We start from the raw sequence: 15,890 nt of genomic DNA, 5'->3' as shown, positions 1-15,890 counted from the left end.
CACACACACACACACACACACACACAGAAACACACATACTTTTATGAGGGAATGGCAGAAATATAAAATTTGTTTGTAGAACAAAGCCTGGTGGAGAAGTCATTCCATAATATGTTGTTACACCATCAATTACAAAAACACAATACAGAAAAAATGCACTATTGTCACAAAATGTATTCGATTGAGATTTATTTTCAATATATTTCTGAATTTTTTCCCATTTATTATCAAGCAGAAAGTATTTAAAGGCTATGACCCAGGTAGGTGTGCAGCAACTTTTAGGTCTCCATCCCAATGTCTGAAGGAGAATAATTAATTTTAGGACATTGTAGCCAAAACAGAGAATGTTGACTAAACAAAAACGTATTGAAGATATTACTTTTAATCCTGGTAATTTTAAAATGCTGAAATACTATTTTATAAATAATGCCTAAACCTGTGTGTCATAATACTCAGCTCACATCAATCACAGTAATTCATTTAAAAGCTTTTAATGTATTAAATAATGTATCAATTAAGCACCCAAAAAGTATATTAACCCCCTCAAAATGTTTTAACCATAGTGTAGAAAAATGAACTGTATTTAATATATATTAACCACACTCCTAACCATTTATAGATTAATAATTCACATCTTGGAAATCAATTATGGTATGTATATGGTTTAAAAGTATTTATATATTTAAATGAATTATGTATCTTGATTTAGAAAGCATAGTGCATATAGAAATGAATCACACTAAATAAACTATACTCACATTTTATTTAATTCATGTTGTATGCATAGGCGTAATGTGTAAGTTGTGTTTTTATTGGAAGTATATACATTATCCATCTCCAAATTAAGGAAATTATACAATTATATGATCAGATTTTATATATATTTTTGGGTGCCTAAATATTATCTGTGTAGTCATACAAAATGTCTGAGTTCTAAATAATTTATTTAAAATTATTGTTCACATGATCCAATTGATTTGATGACATGTACACAATACTGCCCAAATTCAAAATACAGATTTGCAACTCATGCCATTTATAGATTTATGTTGCCCTCTAGTGGCATTAAGTGGTTTTACATCACTCCTTACTGCTGTTGAGTGATATATAAACAATTAAAACCACAGAGATCTCCTGCCCTCTGTGCATTCTAGCCCACCCCACCTCCCATCCCCACCCCCATCTCTAAACATTGCTTAGTATTATATCCCTTAATCTACTTACCTCAGTCACAACAATGAAAAATACACAAATCTATCTGAAAATTTGAATTTGTATTTATTTAAGTACATATGCAATATAACAACCTCAGAAATAAGGTTCTGGTCCAACAAGACATTTTGAAGGAAAACCTCAGGAGAATAGAAGCTCCAGAATTCTGTGCCTTTTTGCTGCAATTTAAGTTAAACAGAAGTGCACTTATTTTAAATGTTTAACGATGAAGGCACCTTCTCACCCATAATCTAAATTTTATTAACAGATGGACATTAATTACTGTCATTGTAGTCAATTCAAATTTCATCAACTACCAAACATCAGCATTTGAATGCCATCTGGGAAAAACCTTTTAGAAAAGTAAACTTTTACACATTACTCTTACTCTTCTACTGTGATGTAGAATAATGTACATAGTTAAGTATCCCAAACAGGAACATTGCATTACATCAAAGAATCTCAGACTACATAAACATAAGCAGCAATAATATATTTTCAAGTATGTCTTTATGGTATTCAAACTGAGAGAAATACAATGATTTATCTAGATTTATATGCTTTTTTTCATACTTTGCTTAACAATAGTGTTTTCACACAAAAATTTGAATGTAATACATTAACTTTCTAGCTTGCACACAATACAAGCAGGAATGATGGAAGATCACATGTTGGAATGGCAGGGTTAACAGCAAAATAATTTAAACAACCACAGCAGGTAATACACAGAACAGGGATGTGGAGAACTGAACACGGCAGTGGAGTTTAACTGGTGCTTCATATATGTTCAGCAATCAGATTAACATAGGAGGCCTGATGCAATGGAGTGCAACATTGTAAGACAGACCAACTTCAAAAGAGTACAGCTGGGCAATACTACACTACAAGATGTAAGGAGCTTTATGAAGAGACAGCATAAACAAATACAGATTATAGAAAGTGTTAGTAAATCAGAAGCCTTGATTCTGTAGGTGCCTTTGCTGTCCTTACTTAGATCACATTGAATCCCTGAGAATATCCAGACAAGTAATTTACTCTCCAGATACCGATCAGGACCAAATCAAAACTGATTCACCAAACAAACACTGATTAAATTACAGAACAGCTTTTCTGCCTGTACACCACCATCATCAAGGTGTATGATTTATGTATAATCTCCCAGTTCAAATTTTGATTTGGTCCAGTCAAGCATTTAAACATTTTTGGTTTGCTGACATGTAAATACTGATGCATCCCCACAAAAAATACTGTAGGATTCTTAAAATAAAACGCTTTTAAACATATTGCTAAATAGGCCGTGCCCTCAGCTGGGGACTACCGCCATTTACACCAGGTATTCAGTGCAGTGTGTGTAAATTAAAGCTGGTTCTACAAATAGCCTTGCAATGGCCATAATGATTTTACAGAACTGGATTTTGAGCCAAGATTTAGTTTAGTTTGATTAGTTTTCTATAAATGCAAGATACTCATATTATTGCCTTCAAAATGGAGTGTTTTGTTTCTATGGGTGAACTGCAATTCAAATGTGAGCTTTAGATAACCATTAAGGTTTTCCAACACCCTGATTGAACAGATTAAAATACCTGGAGTATACACTGCTAATTAATGGATTTTATTACTATTAATTGGAAGGAAAACAATACATAATATTCTGTTAAATGCATAGGCACTAAGAGAAAATATGGAGTGTAGAAATGTTGGCAACCATCCACCTGGCAGCTTTTTGCAATTGAGTTTTATCTTTGCTGTCGCTCCTGTTTGAAGAGGACGGCAAATTTCCAGGCATCCACAAACTGAGACAGAATGATTTCATCTGGGAAGAACTCCTCCATATCAGGGGGGGCGTCAAGGTCTTTGCGTTCGATATAGGACACCAACGTGTGCTTCAGGCTGAGAAGGGAATGAGAAGAGGAAGACCGGAGTGATTTGGGTGCTCTTGTTTAGGAAACATTTGACTAGTAAACTAAATAAATAAATATGCAGGAATATTTAAAATTGCTTTCTATCCAATGATAATTGCTATTTTTTATTGCCCCATTCATTTGAATTCTAAACTCTTTTCTGCTCTGTTCCATTCCATTACCTCCAGGTCTTTTTGAAGTCTTCTCGTGCGTTGACTTTCTTGAGATTTAGGAGCAGAAATTCATGCATCTCCAGCAAGAGCGTGTCCACATTGCCCTTAGTGAAGAACGCGGTCAGGAGCTTCTTGTCACTCTCACACAGGAGGTCTTTATAATCATCTGAGATTCCAACAAATGGATCCTAGGGAAGGAGAAACATTTGATTTTTAAACATGAAACATGAATATAAACTCAGAACTCCGTAATTTCAGTGAGTCCAAGAGTTAATATGCAAATATAATTATAATTATATAATATGGTCAGTCTAGCTGAGAAATACCATGTATTGTTCACCAGAGATAATGTATATATCCACTACCAGGAAATCAATACATACTGAGAAAATAATATACTTAATACACAACACAATATACAAAACTTATCATTATCATTCGGAGCAATGTTATATATTTTTTTCGTACCCTTTTCAAGCGCAACATGCACTCCGACTTCAGTGAGGACAGGAGCTGCCAGAGAGCAATGCAGTGCTTCAGGCTGCATCTACCCAATACCTACATAAACGAAGGGGAAATAGATTTTCATACCTTTAGCAAAATTAAAACTTTCAAATTTTAGATGTTGCTTTCTCTCAAAAGTTCATGAAAGGAGAAACAGAAGGATGTCGTGTTTAAACGGCAAGAGGACAGCAGTGCGTTGCGCTCACCTTGAGGATGTGTGGTGATGTCTGGTCGCCCATCTGCAAGATGTCTTCCACGTATTTGACCAGCTGCAGCTCCGCATCGCCCCCCGTCATGGCCAGGAAGCCCAGCGTCACCTCCACCACAGAGAGCGCCTCGCACACGTCGCTGTAGGACTGCAGCTCGCTGCTCAGTGCGTTCAGCATCAGTGCTGGCAGGGAATCCTGGGAAGAAAACAGAAACAAACCAGGTGGTCAAACTCAGGAGTAGTCAAAATAATTACTGTAATTGAACTGCAAGAATTTGTGGAAACTAACTGGCAGCAGTAAGATTAACTGCAACAAACCATTTATAAGCATTTGAATGGCAAAGCCCTCTTCTGTAACATTAAAGCAGTTAATGAAATTGACTGATAAAGTAAAATAAATAAAACAATGTTCTCCTGTTGGAAGACAAGCTGTGCCGTGAAATATTCACATCATAGGGGCTTGCATACACAAGTGAGAAGGATATTTTGACATACCTGCACAAGTTTCCCTTTCACATCCTTAAAGATGTTCTCATAATTCCTGTCATGTCTGTTGACCAGAGTTGGGATGCCCTGAAATGAAAGTAATTGATCGAGAACATATTTTGAGTTAAATAATTAATTATACAGCAGTGTCACACTAATCTATTACCTGATTTTTAGATAAGTAGAGCTTTGTGATCTGTAACAATACATGTACTATTGGATAATGTACTAAGAATTGTAAAAATATATAAACAAAGTGATTCCATTTTAATAATCTAATTGTGTCCAACTTCTTATATTGCCCTTTTGGAAAATGATTCTGATTATTTCCAAATAACTTCTCAGCCAAAAGAAAATATTGCTCTGAAATTGCAAACCCTGAAAATCCCGTTTTAAATTGTATCATTAAAAACCACTTTCTACTACAATTACTGTAATGATTATATATATATATATATATATATATATATATATATATATATATATATATATATATATATATATATATATATATATATATATATATATATATATATATACACACATATATACACATATATATACACACACACACACACACACACACACACACACAGGGATGCAGACTCACATTTAAGGTGAGCAGGGGTTTGCCCTGGAGGAAGCGGGTGAGGATTTGCTGCTGGATCTTCTGCAGGTCGTACTCGGGGACAGTCTCCTGTCCTCGCTCCATGCTGTACTGGCAGTTTGACAGGATCAGAGGGATCAGGTCCTTCTCAACCTCGTACTTGATCACGTGCAGGTCAGTGAGGTCTGCCGGACTCACTGTGTAGCTTTAGGAAGAAAAGATTGTGAGCAGTCATACCACCTTTCCTCTTCTTGCTCTTTAGCCTTGAGCAGAGCCGGACTATGAACAAGTGGACAAATTCACAGCCTAGAGCAGCGATGCATCAAGAAAGCTTTTTTCCTATATTCATATTTCAAGCGGATCACGCTAAGCTCGTAATCATGACAAATGTGGCACTGATTGGGAGACTGGCTGACGGTATTGGATGCAAGTGCACTAATGGGCATCCAAAATAATTGAGCATGGATCAGTTTACACCAGTCAGCCAAGGGTTAATTTGCTATACATGATAGATCCCCCTCATACAATACAGTGAGCCCCTACGAGGGCCAGCCTCACGAACCTGGTGTCTTCCAGCGTGTGTTTGTCCACAGTGTAGACCAGGTCATTGTGCAGAGCAATGAGGTAGCTGACCAAGGCCGTGGGACAGAGCCCCAGCCCCTGGCGTCTGGGCAGCAGCACCTGGAAGTCACTGCTCATGTCTAAATTCGCTTCACAGAACTCTTCAAGGATCTTAATTTCACCTGCATAACAACAAACAAATGCATAAATAAGAGGGAATAGGGCTGAACTGAACAGATACTTGGACACACATCTACCAGCAATGGCCTACAGTTATGCATGTCAAATCAGTATTCTGCCTTTCATACAAGTAGTCTCTCTGATATGTTAATTATTGTTTAAGATATTAAATATGTACAACTTGTACAACTATATATTATTTTTTCCTTACCGTTGGTGACCAGTGACACTCTGAGCTGATTCCATACTTTCAAAAATATAAGAATGCGTTTCTCATACCAGGCAGTTAGAGATGCTATAGGAGAAAATGGGAGACACAAATAAAGAGGACAAGGTTCATCTGACTATGTTTTACGATTGTGATTTTATAAGTGCTGTATGCTGTATATATCACATCAAGCACCAAATTGACTGTATGGTACAAACATTACCTGCTTGTTGGCTTTGAATGAACTCTTCGATCGTGTTGTGCTTCACGTCAGTCACATTCTGGAATTTCTTCACCAGGTCCCTCTGCAGCGCCAGGATATCTGGTAGGAACTTCACCAGTCTCAGCTCAGCCTCCTGAATACGCCAATGAAAATCAGAGCCCATAAACCCAACAGGAACTTGTGTTGAATGATTCATAAGGTCTGAGCACAGAGATTATACAGTGAGGGAAAAAAGTATTTGATCCCCTGCTGATTTGGTACGTTTGCCCACTGACAAAGAAATGATCAGTCTATAATTTTAATGGTAGGTGTATTTTAACAGTGAGAGATAGAATAAAAACAAAAAAATTCAGAAAAATGCATTTCAAAAAAGTTATAAATTGATTTGCATGTTAATGAGGGAAATAAGTATTTGATCCCCTATCAATCAGCAAGATTTCTGGCTCCCAGGTGTCTTTTATACAGGTAACGAGCTGAGATTAGGAGCACTCCCTTGAGTCCCTCAGCTCGTTACCTGTATAAAAGACACCTGGGAGCCAGAAATCTTTAAACAATCAGATTCCAAACTCTCCACCATGGCCAAGACCAAAGAGCTGTCCAAGGATGTCAGGGACAAGATTGTAGACCTACACAAGGCTGGAATGGGCTACAAGACCATCGCCAAGCAGCTTGGTGAGAAGGTGACAACAGTTGGTGCGATTATTCGCAAATGGAAGAAACGCAAATTAACTGTCAGTCTCCCTCGGTCTGGGGCTCCATGCAAGATCTCACCTCGTGGAGTTTCAATGATCATGAGAAAGGTGAGGAATCAGCCCAGAACTACACAGGAGGATCTTGTTAATGATCTCAAGGCAGCTGGGACCATAGTCACCAAGAACAATTGGTAACACACTACGCCGTGAAGGACTGAAATCATGCAGCGCCCGCAAGGCCCCCCTGTTAAAGAAAGCACATGTACAGGCCTGTCTGAAGTTTGCCAATGAACATATGAATGATTCAGAGGAGAACATTATGCTTTGGGGGTGTTTTTCTGCTAAGGGGACAGGACAACTGCACCGCATCAAAGGGACGATGGACGGGGCCATGACCATCAAATCTTGGGTGAGAACCTCCTTCCCTCAGCCAGGGCATTGAAAATGGGTCGTGGATGGGTATTCCAGCATGACAATGACCCACAACACACAGCCAAGGCAACAAAGGAGTGGCTCAAGAAGAAGCACATTAAGGTCCTGGAGTGGCCTAGCCAGTCTCCAGACCTTAATCCCATAGAAAATCTGTGCAGGGAGCTGAAGGTTCGAGTTGCCAAACGTCAGCCTCGAAACCTTAATGACTTGGAGAGGATCTGCAAAGAGTAGTGGGACAAAATCCCTCCTGAGATGTGTGCAAACCTGGTGGCCAACTACAAGAAACGTCTGACCTCTGTGATTGCCAACAAGGGTTTTGCCACCAAGTACTAAGTCGAAGGGGTCAAATACTTATTTCCCTCATTAACATGCAAATCAATGTATAACTTTTTGAAATGCGTTTTTCTGGATTTTTTTGTTGTTATTCTGTCTCTCACTGCTAAAATACACCTACCATTAAAATAATAGACTGATCATTTCTTTGTCAGTTTGCAAACGTACAAAATCAGCAGGGGATCAAATACTTTTTTCCCTCACTGTATGTTAGCGGGACTGAGTTGGGCCAAAAGACCACATAGGATAGATTTCAGTACACAGAGCCAAGGCTATTAGTAGTGGTCTCGTATTTCCTTTCACTGTGTAAAATTCAAAACCATGCATGCCTTGGGATGAACATGAACTTAACAACTGTTCTTTATATTATTTTGATTACTCGCAATGATCTTGTAGCTCTCCTATAAACACAACACTGTTGAGAGCCTCTAGGACAGCATTGGGGACATATTATTGTTTTATTCACAAGAAAAGCACTCCAATACCAAATCTAAATAGGAAATGGTACATTGACCAAAAGGGAATATAAATCGGTGGTCTTGATCGCATGAGTTTCTAATAAACATACCATGCATTACTGTTCTAAGCCACTAAGAATAAACAAATAAAGGCTCACGCTATACAGTGACAGTCCAGTCCAGGCAATATTAAACCCTGTACGAAATTTAATCTGTGACGGTGTTGTTAGACGGCTCTGGAGGCCCAACGCCAGAGCGTTGAAAAGCCTGCATTTACCTTCTGCAGGAACTTCCACAGCACGGGCAGGGTGTCCTTGCCATCATTCTGCTCCACGATGTGCACCAGGCTCTGCACAGACACCCTCTCTCTGCAGCTCCAGATGGAAGAGCAGTGGATGGTCTCCTCGGGCAGAGACCTCAGGAACACCCCAGGGTTTCCATACACAACCTTCATGATGGGACTCGAGGAGACGCGAGAGTCGCCGCGAATGCGGTCGTTCACTTCTTTCAACTTGCGCTCCAGGGACTGCAGTACCAAAGAAAGAACGGTTGCTCACATCATCAGTAAAAGCTCACAAGAAAACCAGTATCGAATCCAAACTGGTGAGCAATTGTATTATCCTCATCCACAGCTTGTTTATTGAAAACAAAACTCAGTTATATGCCAAATTCAATTATATCATGAAAGAAGTCTAAATATTGTATCAATAATATTAATTTGAAAAGTTACTGTTATTGACAGTGGCTGTTCATGAAGCTTCCGAATGTTACCTTCAGTTCGGGTGTGATGATATCAGAAGCAAAGGATGTTTCCCACGCATTTCGAAATTCCTTCTTTGAAAGCATGGGATCATAGTTACATGGCCCTAAGAAGTAAAATATTGAATGGTTATAAATATATATATTTTTTTTTTTCAAATTTGTAAATTAGAGTTAATATTGACAGACTATTTCCTTTCTCTTAAAGGTATAAGCGGTGTCAATTGTCAATATATATATAAGAGAAGTAGTTCACAATTATAGTTAAGGGTCGGTTTCCTTACATTTGGTTCATGATGGTGACAGCGGGAAACGAGCAACAGGTCTCCCATGATTGTGAGAAGGAAGGGGTTGAGGGTTTGTTACATCTCAAGGGTATACTAGGATTCAGATTTCAAAAGAGGCTCCTACACCTACATTGTCTGGCCTGGTGTGGTTCCAGTAGACTGCTGACAATGAGGTGGACAGTGCTGACAGTATCGTCGGCTCCTTTCCCCAGAGTCTTCGCCAGCAACTCCATATCCTTCAGCAGATGATCCATCAGAAATGCACCTGGGTCTGGGATTGCAGGTTTAATAATTTGCAATATGGACTAAAAGAAGAAAAAAAAAAGAAAGGATAAATGTAGTACATTTCCAAGAGGAGGGGAAGAAACCAGACCGGAAAGACACAAAAATGAATCCTTACTCCTCTTTAAAGAAAATACCATAGATACCAAATTATGACATGATTACGATCGTGTTGATGAGTGGTGTCTCGTATTTACTTGACTAACAAATCGATTTTTACTTTTTGTTCAGAGCAAGGCATTAACCTATCAAGCCAAGACTATTTTTATTTTTAAAGCATTCTGGGATAAATGCTTTAAAAATACTAGACATTTAATTAACAGTAGGAGGAGGTACCGGTCGGTCCTTTGAAGCTCCCAGCAGCATTGCCATGTGCGTGAGAAGGCGGGTCAGTATGAAAGGAGCCGGGGACATGTTCTTTGTGTCCAGCATGTCTGGATTGTCCCTCCTGCTAGGGTCTCCAAGAACGTGGCCAGTCTGAGTGCGATCCCCTCTGTTTGAACACACATGGGATGGGGTCACTTATTTTCCCTAATAATATCTCCTGAACAAACAGCATCATCACACTCATTTCACTACATCAGGAAATATTGACAAAAAAGCAGTCGTAAACTTAAACGTAAATAATTTAAATTCTGTATGATTCTATATAATCTTTCCCATGTTATACATGTATATAAATTTGAAAAAAAGATTTATGGTCAGATTTATACTCATCCACTTTTAAGGCAATAAATAACATTGTACTCCACCAGTTTCTGTAAACTAGCCTCACAACATAATAAGTGTTCAAATGACGGGCTTCTTTAACAGACTCACGTGATTTGAGTTATAGCGAATCCCTGCACAGCTCTGTGGTTCTCTCCTCCAATGACAGCACCGCAGTCCACACACTTGCTGATCTCCATTGGCTGTCCACACTGGAATCAACAAAGAATCACACTGTTGTGACAAAAGCCTTCTGCACAGCAAGGACGGCTGCCAGAAAACAATTAAACCTAACATCCAATCAACATGCGTCTGTACTTACCTCACCAATAGTGCAAGGGTGGCCATTGGGACATACTGGAGAAATAAAAAACATTTGTGAGACATCACTGGCAATGATCCACACAGAAAACAGCCTCTTTCCACTTTTTACTTTTAGGAACATCCAAAGACATCTTACAGAAAATCAGTTATCATTAAAGCATTTTCCTGTTCAGTCAAAGACATTCAGACATTTTAAGAGCTTGACTGGTTTAATTAAGTAACTGTATACTTACAATACCATTGCAAGGGTCCCAAGGCATTTTGGGCCACTGCTAGCATATCCTCAGGCATTGTAGGAAGGAAGGCATTCTGTAAACAGACATTGATGCATTGCTCAGCTTTACAGGGGAAGATCTCAGCTAGAGGTTTGTGAAAGCAAACACAAAAGGTGCATCCAAATTCCAAAACCTAGAGATCCTACCTGCATGTTGGCTGGCGATAGAGCCAGCTGCTTCAGGGGTGTCAGAATTGCTTCATTCCCACAGAAGAGAACAGCAGCCATGTGAATGGACAGTTCAAGGATGCTGTGCACAGCTCCTGAATAATCAGGACGGACAGCTAGGGCTCCAAGCTGATTATAGACCAAGAGCTTGGCAAAGTTTTTAAGGGCTGGGCTGTCAAAGACCTTTGTGGCTGTGATGAAGTCATCCATCGCCTGGCATTGCTGGAAAAGTATAGTGTAAACGGTTAAGCACCAAACATAATGCCAGTCGTAGACAAGCTTTCTTTGCGGCTCATTGTTGGGCAACTGTTAATGTCTTGATATACCGGTTAGCCTATTGGGTTCTGTATTAGAAGTAAAGTTCATCACTGATCACAGTACTGAATTTTGACATTTTAGTTATGAAACCTCACTTACTTCTGGTTTTGGGTAGATGTTTTGGTTCTCTGATCTGTACAGCGTGGTGACTTCCCTGAAGATGGCCAGAAGCAGGTGCACTGTTTTTTTGAACGGTGGACTTCCACACTTCTACAGAACAGAACAAACAGCTGATGTAAGCGGCTGTAAGAAACACCTGCCAATCAACTCCCATTAGGAGAAGGCGAGATGATGCAGGCCTAACTTTAGCAGGTAAATCCAACTTCATTGAATAATAAAAAGCAGCTTCTTGGCTTGGTTGTGTCTGACCGATCAACTCAAAGCTGTGACACGACTCAAAGAGTGAATCTCTATACAAACATTATTTCCAAATAGAGTCTGAAAAATGTGGAGCTCAAGCAAATTAAACTCCGATACCTGATATGTCTGCTCTATTCCATCAGTTTTGCACTCGATTGTTGCCTTGCCAACAGCATCACGGAATATTTTGTAGTTTTCTCCACACACAAGATACTGGTCCATTTGGCTAGTGTGTTCATTCTACAACAAAAGAGAGACATGTAAACTTGTCAGATACAGAATTTATTGTCATACCTTTTCAATTGTGTAGCAACCCACCTTCATTCATCACTGATATATGTATGTTTCTGGTTCAATAATAATTGAAAACATCAGACAAGCGAGGAAGACCAAAGGTTATTAAAAAACAGACATCCGTTTTTACTAAAGAGAATGTGATTTCTGTTACCTGCTGAACAATTTCTACAGGGAACAGCCAGCTGAACTCTGCTTCCTTTAAAAGTTTCTGAACAAACTCCACACCACACTGACTGCAGATCTTCCGAATAAGGTAGATTCGGTACCAGTCGTTTCCCTTTTTTGTGCAGAGGTCCATCACCTGGGTGAGAAATCCTGAAACTCTTGTGTCGTCCTCAGTTGCCCGATTGGGCTCTGTGGTAGAATTTTTTTTTTTTTTTAAAGACAGATAATAGAGGTGTTAACTGATAAAAGAATAATAAATACCAAACAAACAGCAACATCTAAATTGTACTGATCAAAACCCTGCACCCTTGGATTCATTTGAACTGAATAAATAGTAAATGGTTGTGTATTTTCCCCCTTGTGATATTAATTGCCACACTATAAATCTGAAGCACATTATACAACATTTTGAGTTTGGTTTTATTCTTACTACTATGTAAAAAAATAAAATACGATCATGATTTAAGCTCATGGGTGACATGATTTAAATTTGCCTGAATTGACATTGCTTCAATTGAGTCAAACTACATTATACAGATTACACAGGCACATGCTATTACCTAAAACTGAAAGTTTGTCAACCAGCAGGTGTGCCGCCATGTCCAGACAGAGACGGATCCTGGCAACGTCTTGCAGGTACTCAATAGAAACCTTCTTGGGATCCGCATCTTCAGGGTGTTCAACACAGTACAGCAGGAACTGACCCTCATGCTCCAGATGTAAAGGCTTTTCCAAGGCTGTTTGGCCCTGAGACTTCTCATACATGGAGTCCTGTTTGCCAAGAGAATTTAGGCTATCAATGCAGTCATTATGACATGAGTAAAGCTGTTGGAAAATCTGTCCTTCATTGTATCATTCAGGAGACAGGAGATTCGATTAATAATTAAATATAAAACAACAAACAAGCAAACAAAAAAATCTCAATTAAGTTAATTTACAAGTGCGCATATCTGAATTTGAAAGCAAGACAGGAGTTACAACTTCAGTGGAGGCTAAGAGAAAGTTAATTTTCATTTGAATGTGAACATGAAGGCAAATAATCAGCTTACCTCCAGGCAGTTTATATACAAGGCATAGAGTTCAGTTTTATCGCATTCATCCAGAATGTTGTTTTGCTCCACTGATGTCAAGTGATGTTGCAGATAAGTCTTAATATCATCAAAACTTTAAGCAGCAAAACAATAAAAAGAAAAAAAGGGTGTTATTTTAAGACATTAAGTACAGACTGGCATCAAATAGACTATTCTATGACCAAAACATTTGTACAATATTCACTGACCAAATCAAAACTTAAATTAATGTCCCAATTTATACTTCCATTACTTTCATGCATTTTTATTTGACCTTGGATTCTTCCTTCTACCTCACAGAAACCTGCCACCAAGAGCTGTATTTTTAATTTGTGAATGGTGAGTGCTCAGATATAGAATTTGGTCCAGGGCGATGTTATGTATTTGAGGTTCATTATGATGGCAATCCAGGTGCATACAACATTGAAATTAATCAATTTAAAAAAGTATCTCAAGGCATATTACATTCATTATTCACTTACCTGTATTTCAGTAGGAGTTTGAGCACCACTGATCGAACGACAGGATTTTTGTCCACCGAGTCATCAAAAGGTGAGAGCGCTTTGGTGTGAATCTTATGATCTTCAAAAACAGGGAGAAAAACGTTTGTGTACAATAATGTTAAATCTGCAGAACTCTGTAAATGCCCAGGACAGAAATATTTTGCCAAAGAGAATCACAAAGATAATACAGAAAAACAAAACATTTAATTAAAGACTATATAATGTTTTGTGTATAACATTCAGTTATTAATACATATTATAACTCATGTATTTATGCAGAATGTACCATCTTTATACAGCTTGTTGACACAGGAAAAAGCCTACCTCTCCTAATTAGTGGAATTGTATTAGTCTCAACCAGCAGGAAAGACAAGAGGTGCATGATGACTTTTTGCTCAGGAGGCGAGTTGTCTTTGAAGCACATTGTGGACACCATGTCAATGAAAAATGAATTGCACCGTTTCCTGAATTTGGCGTTCAACTGGATGACAAGCCTGCAATTAATGAAGACAATGATTTACAATGGGTTATTTTTTCTATATGGAAATAACAAATGTAATTGAGAGTCAATGGATATATGGTGTAGCATTGTTAAACTCTACATGTACACTAAAATAACACAGGAAAGTAATAACAGAAAACAAATACAGGGTAGGATACAACAACATCAGTACAGGGGAAGGATTACATTAAGCTTCAGATTTCTGTTTCTGTTAAAGGCAGAAAGGGGATCAAAGGCTATGAGAATGTGGTCACTCCAGAAGTTGGCTTAGCACAACTGAACTATGTCGGCTTACCGAATATCCTCGGACACCTTAAAATGGAAGTCATCTGGCACTTCTTTCATGCACAAGGGACAGTACATCTGTCCCGGTATCATCCATTGTTTAATACAGGCCAAGCAGAAGATGTGTTGACAGGGCAAGCACAGAGGGTCCTGGGGGTCTCCCAAACACACAGCACAGGGCTGCCTTCCAAACCTGGGGTGACACAATTACACAACAGTTTTCACCATGAGTGTCACAAACAACACAACAGGAAAACTTCATTAACATAAGAGGAACAAATGTATCACTATAATTAAGACTGAAATGAATAAAACACAAAGCTCATTACTTGAAAAGTCGGTCACTTGCTTCGTTCTTGCAGGTCTTAAGTAATTCAATCACTGCTTCAAACGGCTTTCTTCTTTTTAAATCAGAGTTTTGTTCCAGAGACTTTATAAAGAAAGAAATGGTGGAATTAGCAAACAATACAAATTAACATCAGAACAGATTATAGCGAAAATGATCTAAACACAGCTAAAATCTGAAGATTTTTTTCAGGTTTTTTTTTTATAGGACAAAACTTTTAATAAATTAAATGATACACGATTCATATTTTATTAGAATAAATATACTACATGTAATTAAATCTGATACATTTACTTTGATCACTTTGAATTATACATAGAATATGCAGAGAAAATACGTACTTTTCCTAACTTGCTTGTGTGCTCAAAGATCAGCGTCTTTAGATTCTTCTCAATAAATTCAATTCCCAGCAGCAAATGCTCCACAAACAAAGACAGCAAGAAGATACGATTCCAACCAGTCCTAAAGAGAAGACAAAAACATGAAACAGATATTTTCAAACAGTGGAACATGATGTATATGTACAGTATATACTTTAAAACATGTTAGGAGTACTGAACACATATCAGTGCTGAAACCCCCTGCAATACTAACCAGCATCGCTTGGCCTTGATTTAATGTGCTGAAATGAGTTTGGTGTTAAATAAAGAAAGACATTTTACAATGGCATTTTGAATGTGACAAGAAGTTAATGTCGTTTTCTTTAATTGGTAACTTAGGAATCAAACTACAGTGCAAGTTAACATTTTAATTAAATAAAATCAAATACAAATGAAAACCTGGCTTTCCACTCACCGGACAAACCTGGCTAGCTCCTTGCTTTTTGCCCCGCAGTGCTGCACACACTCCTCTGAGCAGACCAGCTCAATGGGAACCTGCAGTCTCTTCACCTGCCGCAGCCAGGCCAGGCACTGCTCGTCTGTGTCCAGGTTGCGAGGCTCCAGGTGCTCAATACAGGCCACAGCTGCATACACATCAAGAATCTAGACCACAACAAAAGGGATGCATTACATGGCATTAACACCAGGGCAACTGTAATATAAAGTTCTCACATGCTGACAGTG

The 15,890-nt window shown here is 38.5% G+C and overlaps 1 protein-coding gene and 1 long non-coding RNA gene across 3 annotated transcripts in view; one reads left to right on the top strand and one right to left on the bottom strand.

The window, feature by feature from the left end:
• Positions 1-11,521, top strand: part of LOC136749930 (uncharacterized) — a 39,542-nt gene extending 28,021 nt beyond the window's left edge. Inside the window, exon 3 of the long non-coding RNA XR_010816811.1 lies at positions 11,440-11,521. This is a non-coding gene — a long non-coding RNA (uncharacterized LOC136749930). The remainder of the gene's footprint in view (positions 1-11,439) is intronic.
• The window catches only part of LOC136749925 (E3 ubiquitin-protein ligase rnf213-alpha), a 53,187-nt gene continuing 38,556 nt past the window's right edge, over positions 1,260-15,890 (bottom strand). For both annotated transcript variants that reach the window (XM_066704581.1, XM_066704582.1), the window contains 28 exons: positions 15,622-15,809; positions 15,168-15,288; positions 14,810-14,910; positions 14,491-14,673; positions 14,018-14,187; positions 13,673-13,772; positions 13,170-13,284; positions 12,681-12,891; positions 12,107-12,309; positions 11,776-11,898; positions 11,398-11,508; positions 10,960-11,202; positions 10,772-10,847; positions 10,537-10,571; positions 10,326-10,426; positions 9,843-9,999; positions 9,355-9,529; positions 8,950-9,044; positions 8,456-8,704; positions 6,264-6,396; positions 6,044-6,127; positions 5,654-5,834; positions 5,095-5,296; positions 4,494-4,571; positions 3,997-4,194; positions 3,755-3,844; positions 3,296-3,474; positions 1,260-3,102 (listed from right to left, as the gene is read on the bottom strand). In XM_066704581.1, coding sequence (XP_066560678.1) covers positions 2,949-3,102; positions 3,296-3,474; positions 3,755-3,844; positions 3,997-4,194; positions 4,494-4,571; positions 5,095-5,296; positions 5,654-5,834; positions 6,044-6,127; positions 6,264-6,396; positions 8,456-8,704; positions 8,950-9,044; positions 9,355-9,529; positions 9,843-9,999; positions 10,326-10,426; positions 10,537-10,571; positions 10,772-10,847; positions 10,960-11,202; positions 11,398-11,508; positions 11,776-11,898; positions 12,107-12,309; positions 12,681-12,891; positions 13,170-13,284; positions 13,673-13,772; positions 14,018-14,187; positions 14,491-14,673; positions 14,810-14,910; positions 15,168-15,288; positions 15,622-15,809 — 4,056 coding nt within the window. In that variant the 3' untranslated portion in view covers positions 1,260-2,948. The remainder of the gene's footprint in view (positions 3,103-3,295; positions 3,475-3,754; positions 3,845-3,996; positions 4,195-4,493; positions 4,572-5,094; positions 5,297-5,653; positions 5,835-6,043; positions 6,128-6,263; positions 6,397-8,455; positions 8,705-8,949; positions 9,045-9,354; positions 9,530-9,842; positions 10,000-10,325; positions 10,427-10,536; positions 10,572-10,771; positions 10,848-10,959; positions 11,203-11,397; positions 11,509-11,775; positions 11,899-12,106; positions 12,310-12,680; positions 12,892-13,169; positions 13,285-13,672; positions 13,773-14,017; positions 14,188-14,490; positions 14,674-14,809; positions 14,911-15,167; positions 15,289-15,621; positions 15,810-15,890) is intronic.

Source organism: Amia ocellicauda, chromosome 5 (genome assembly GCF_036373705.1).
Source record: "Amia ocellicauda isolate fAmiCal2 chromosome 5, fAmiCal2.hap1, whole genome shotgun sequence".
NCBI classification, from domain to species: Eukaryota; Metazoa; Chordata; class Actinopteri; order Amiiformes; family Amiidae; genus Amia; species Amia ocellicauda.
The sequence above is the reverse complement of the archived record's forward strand: the minus strand, read 5'-3'. Positions and strand labels throughout refer to the sequence as shown.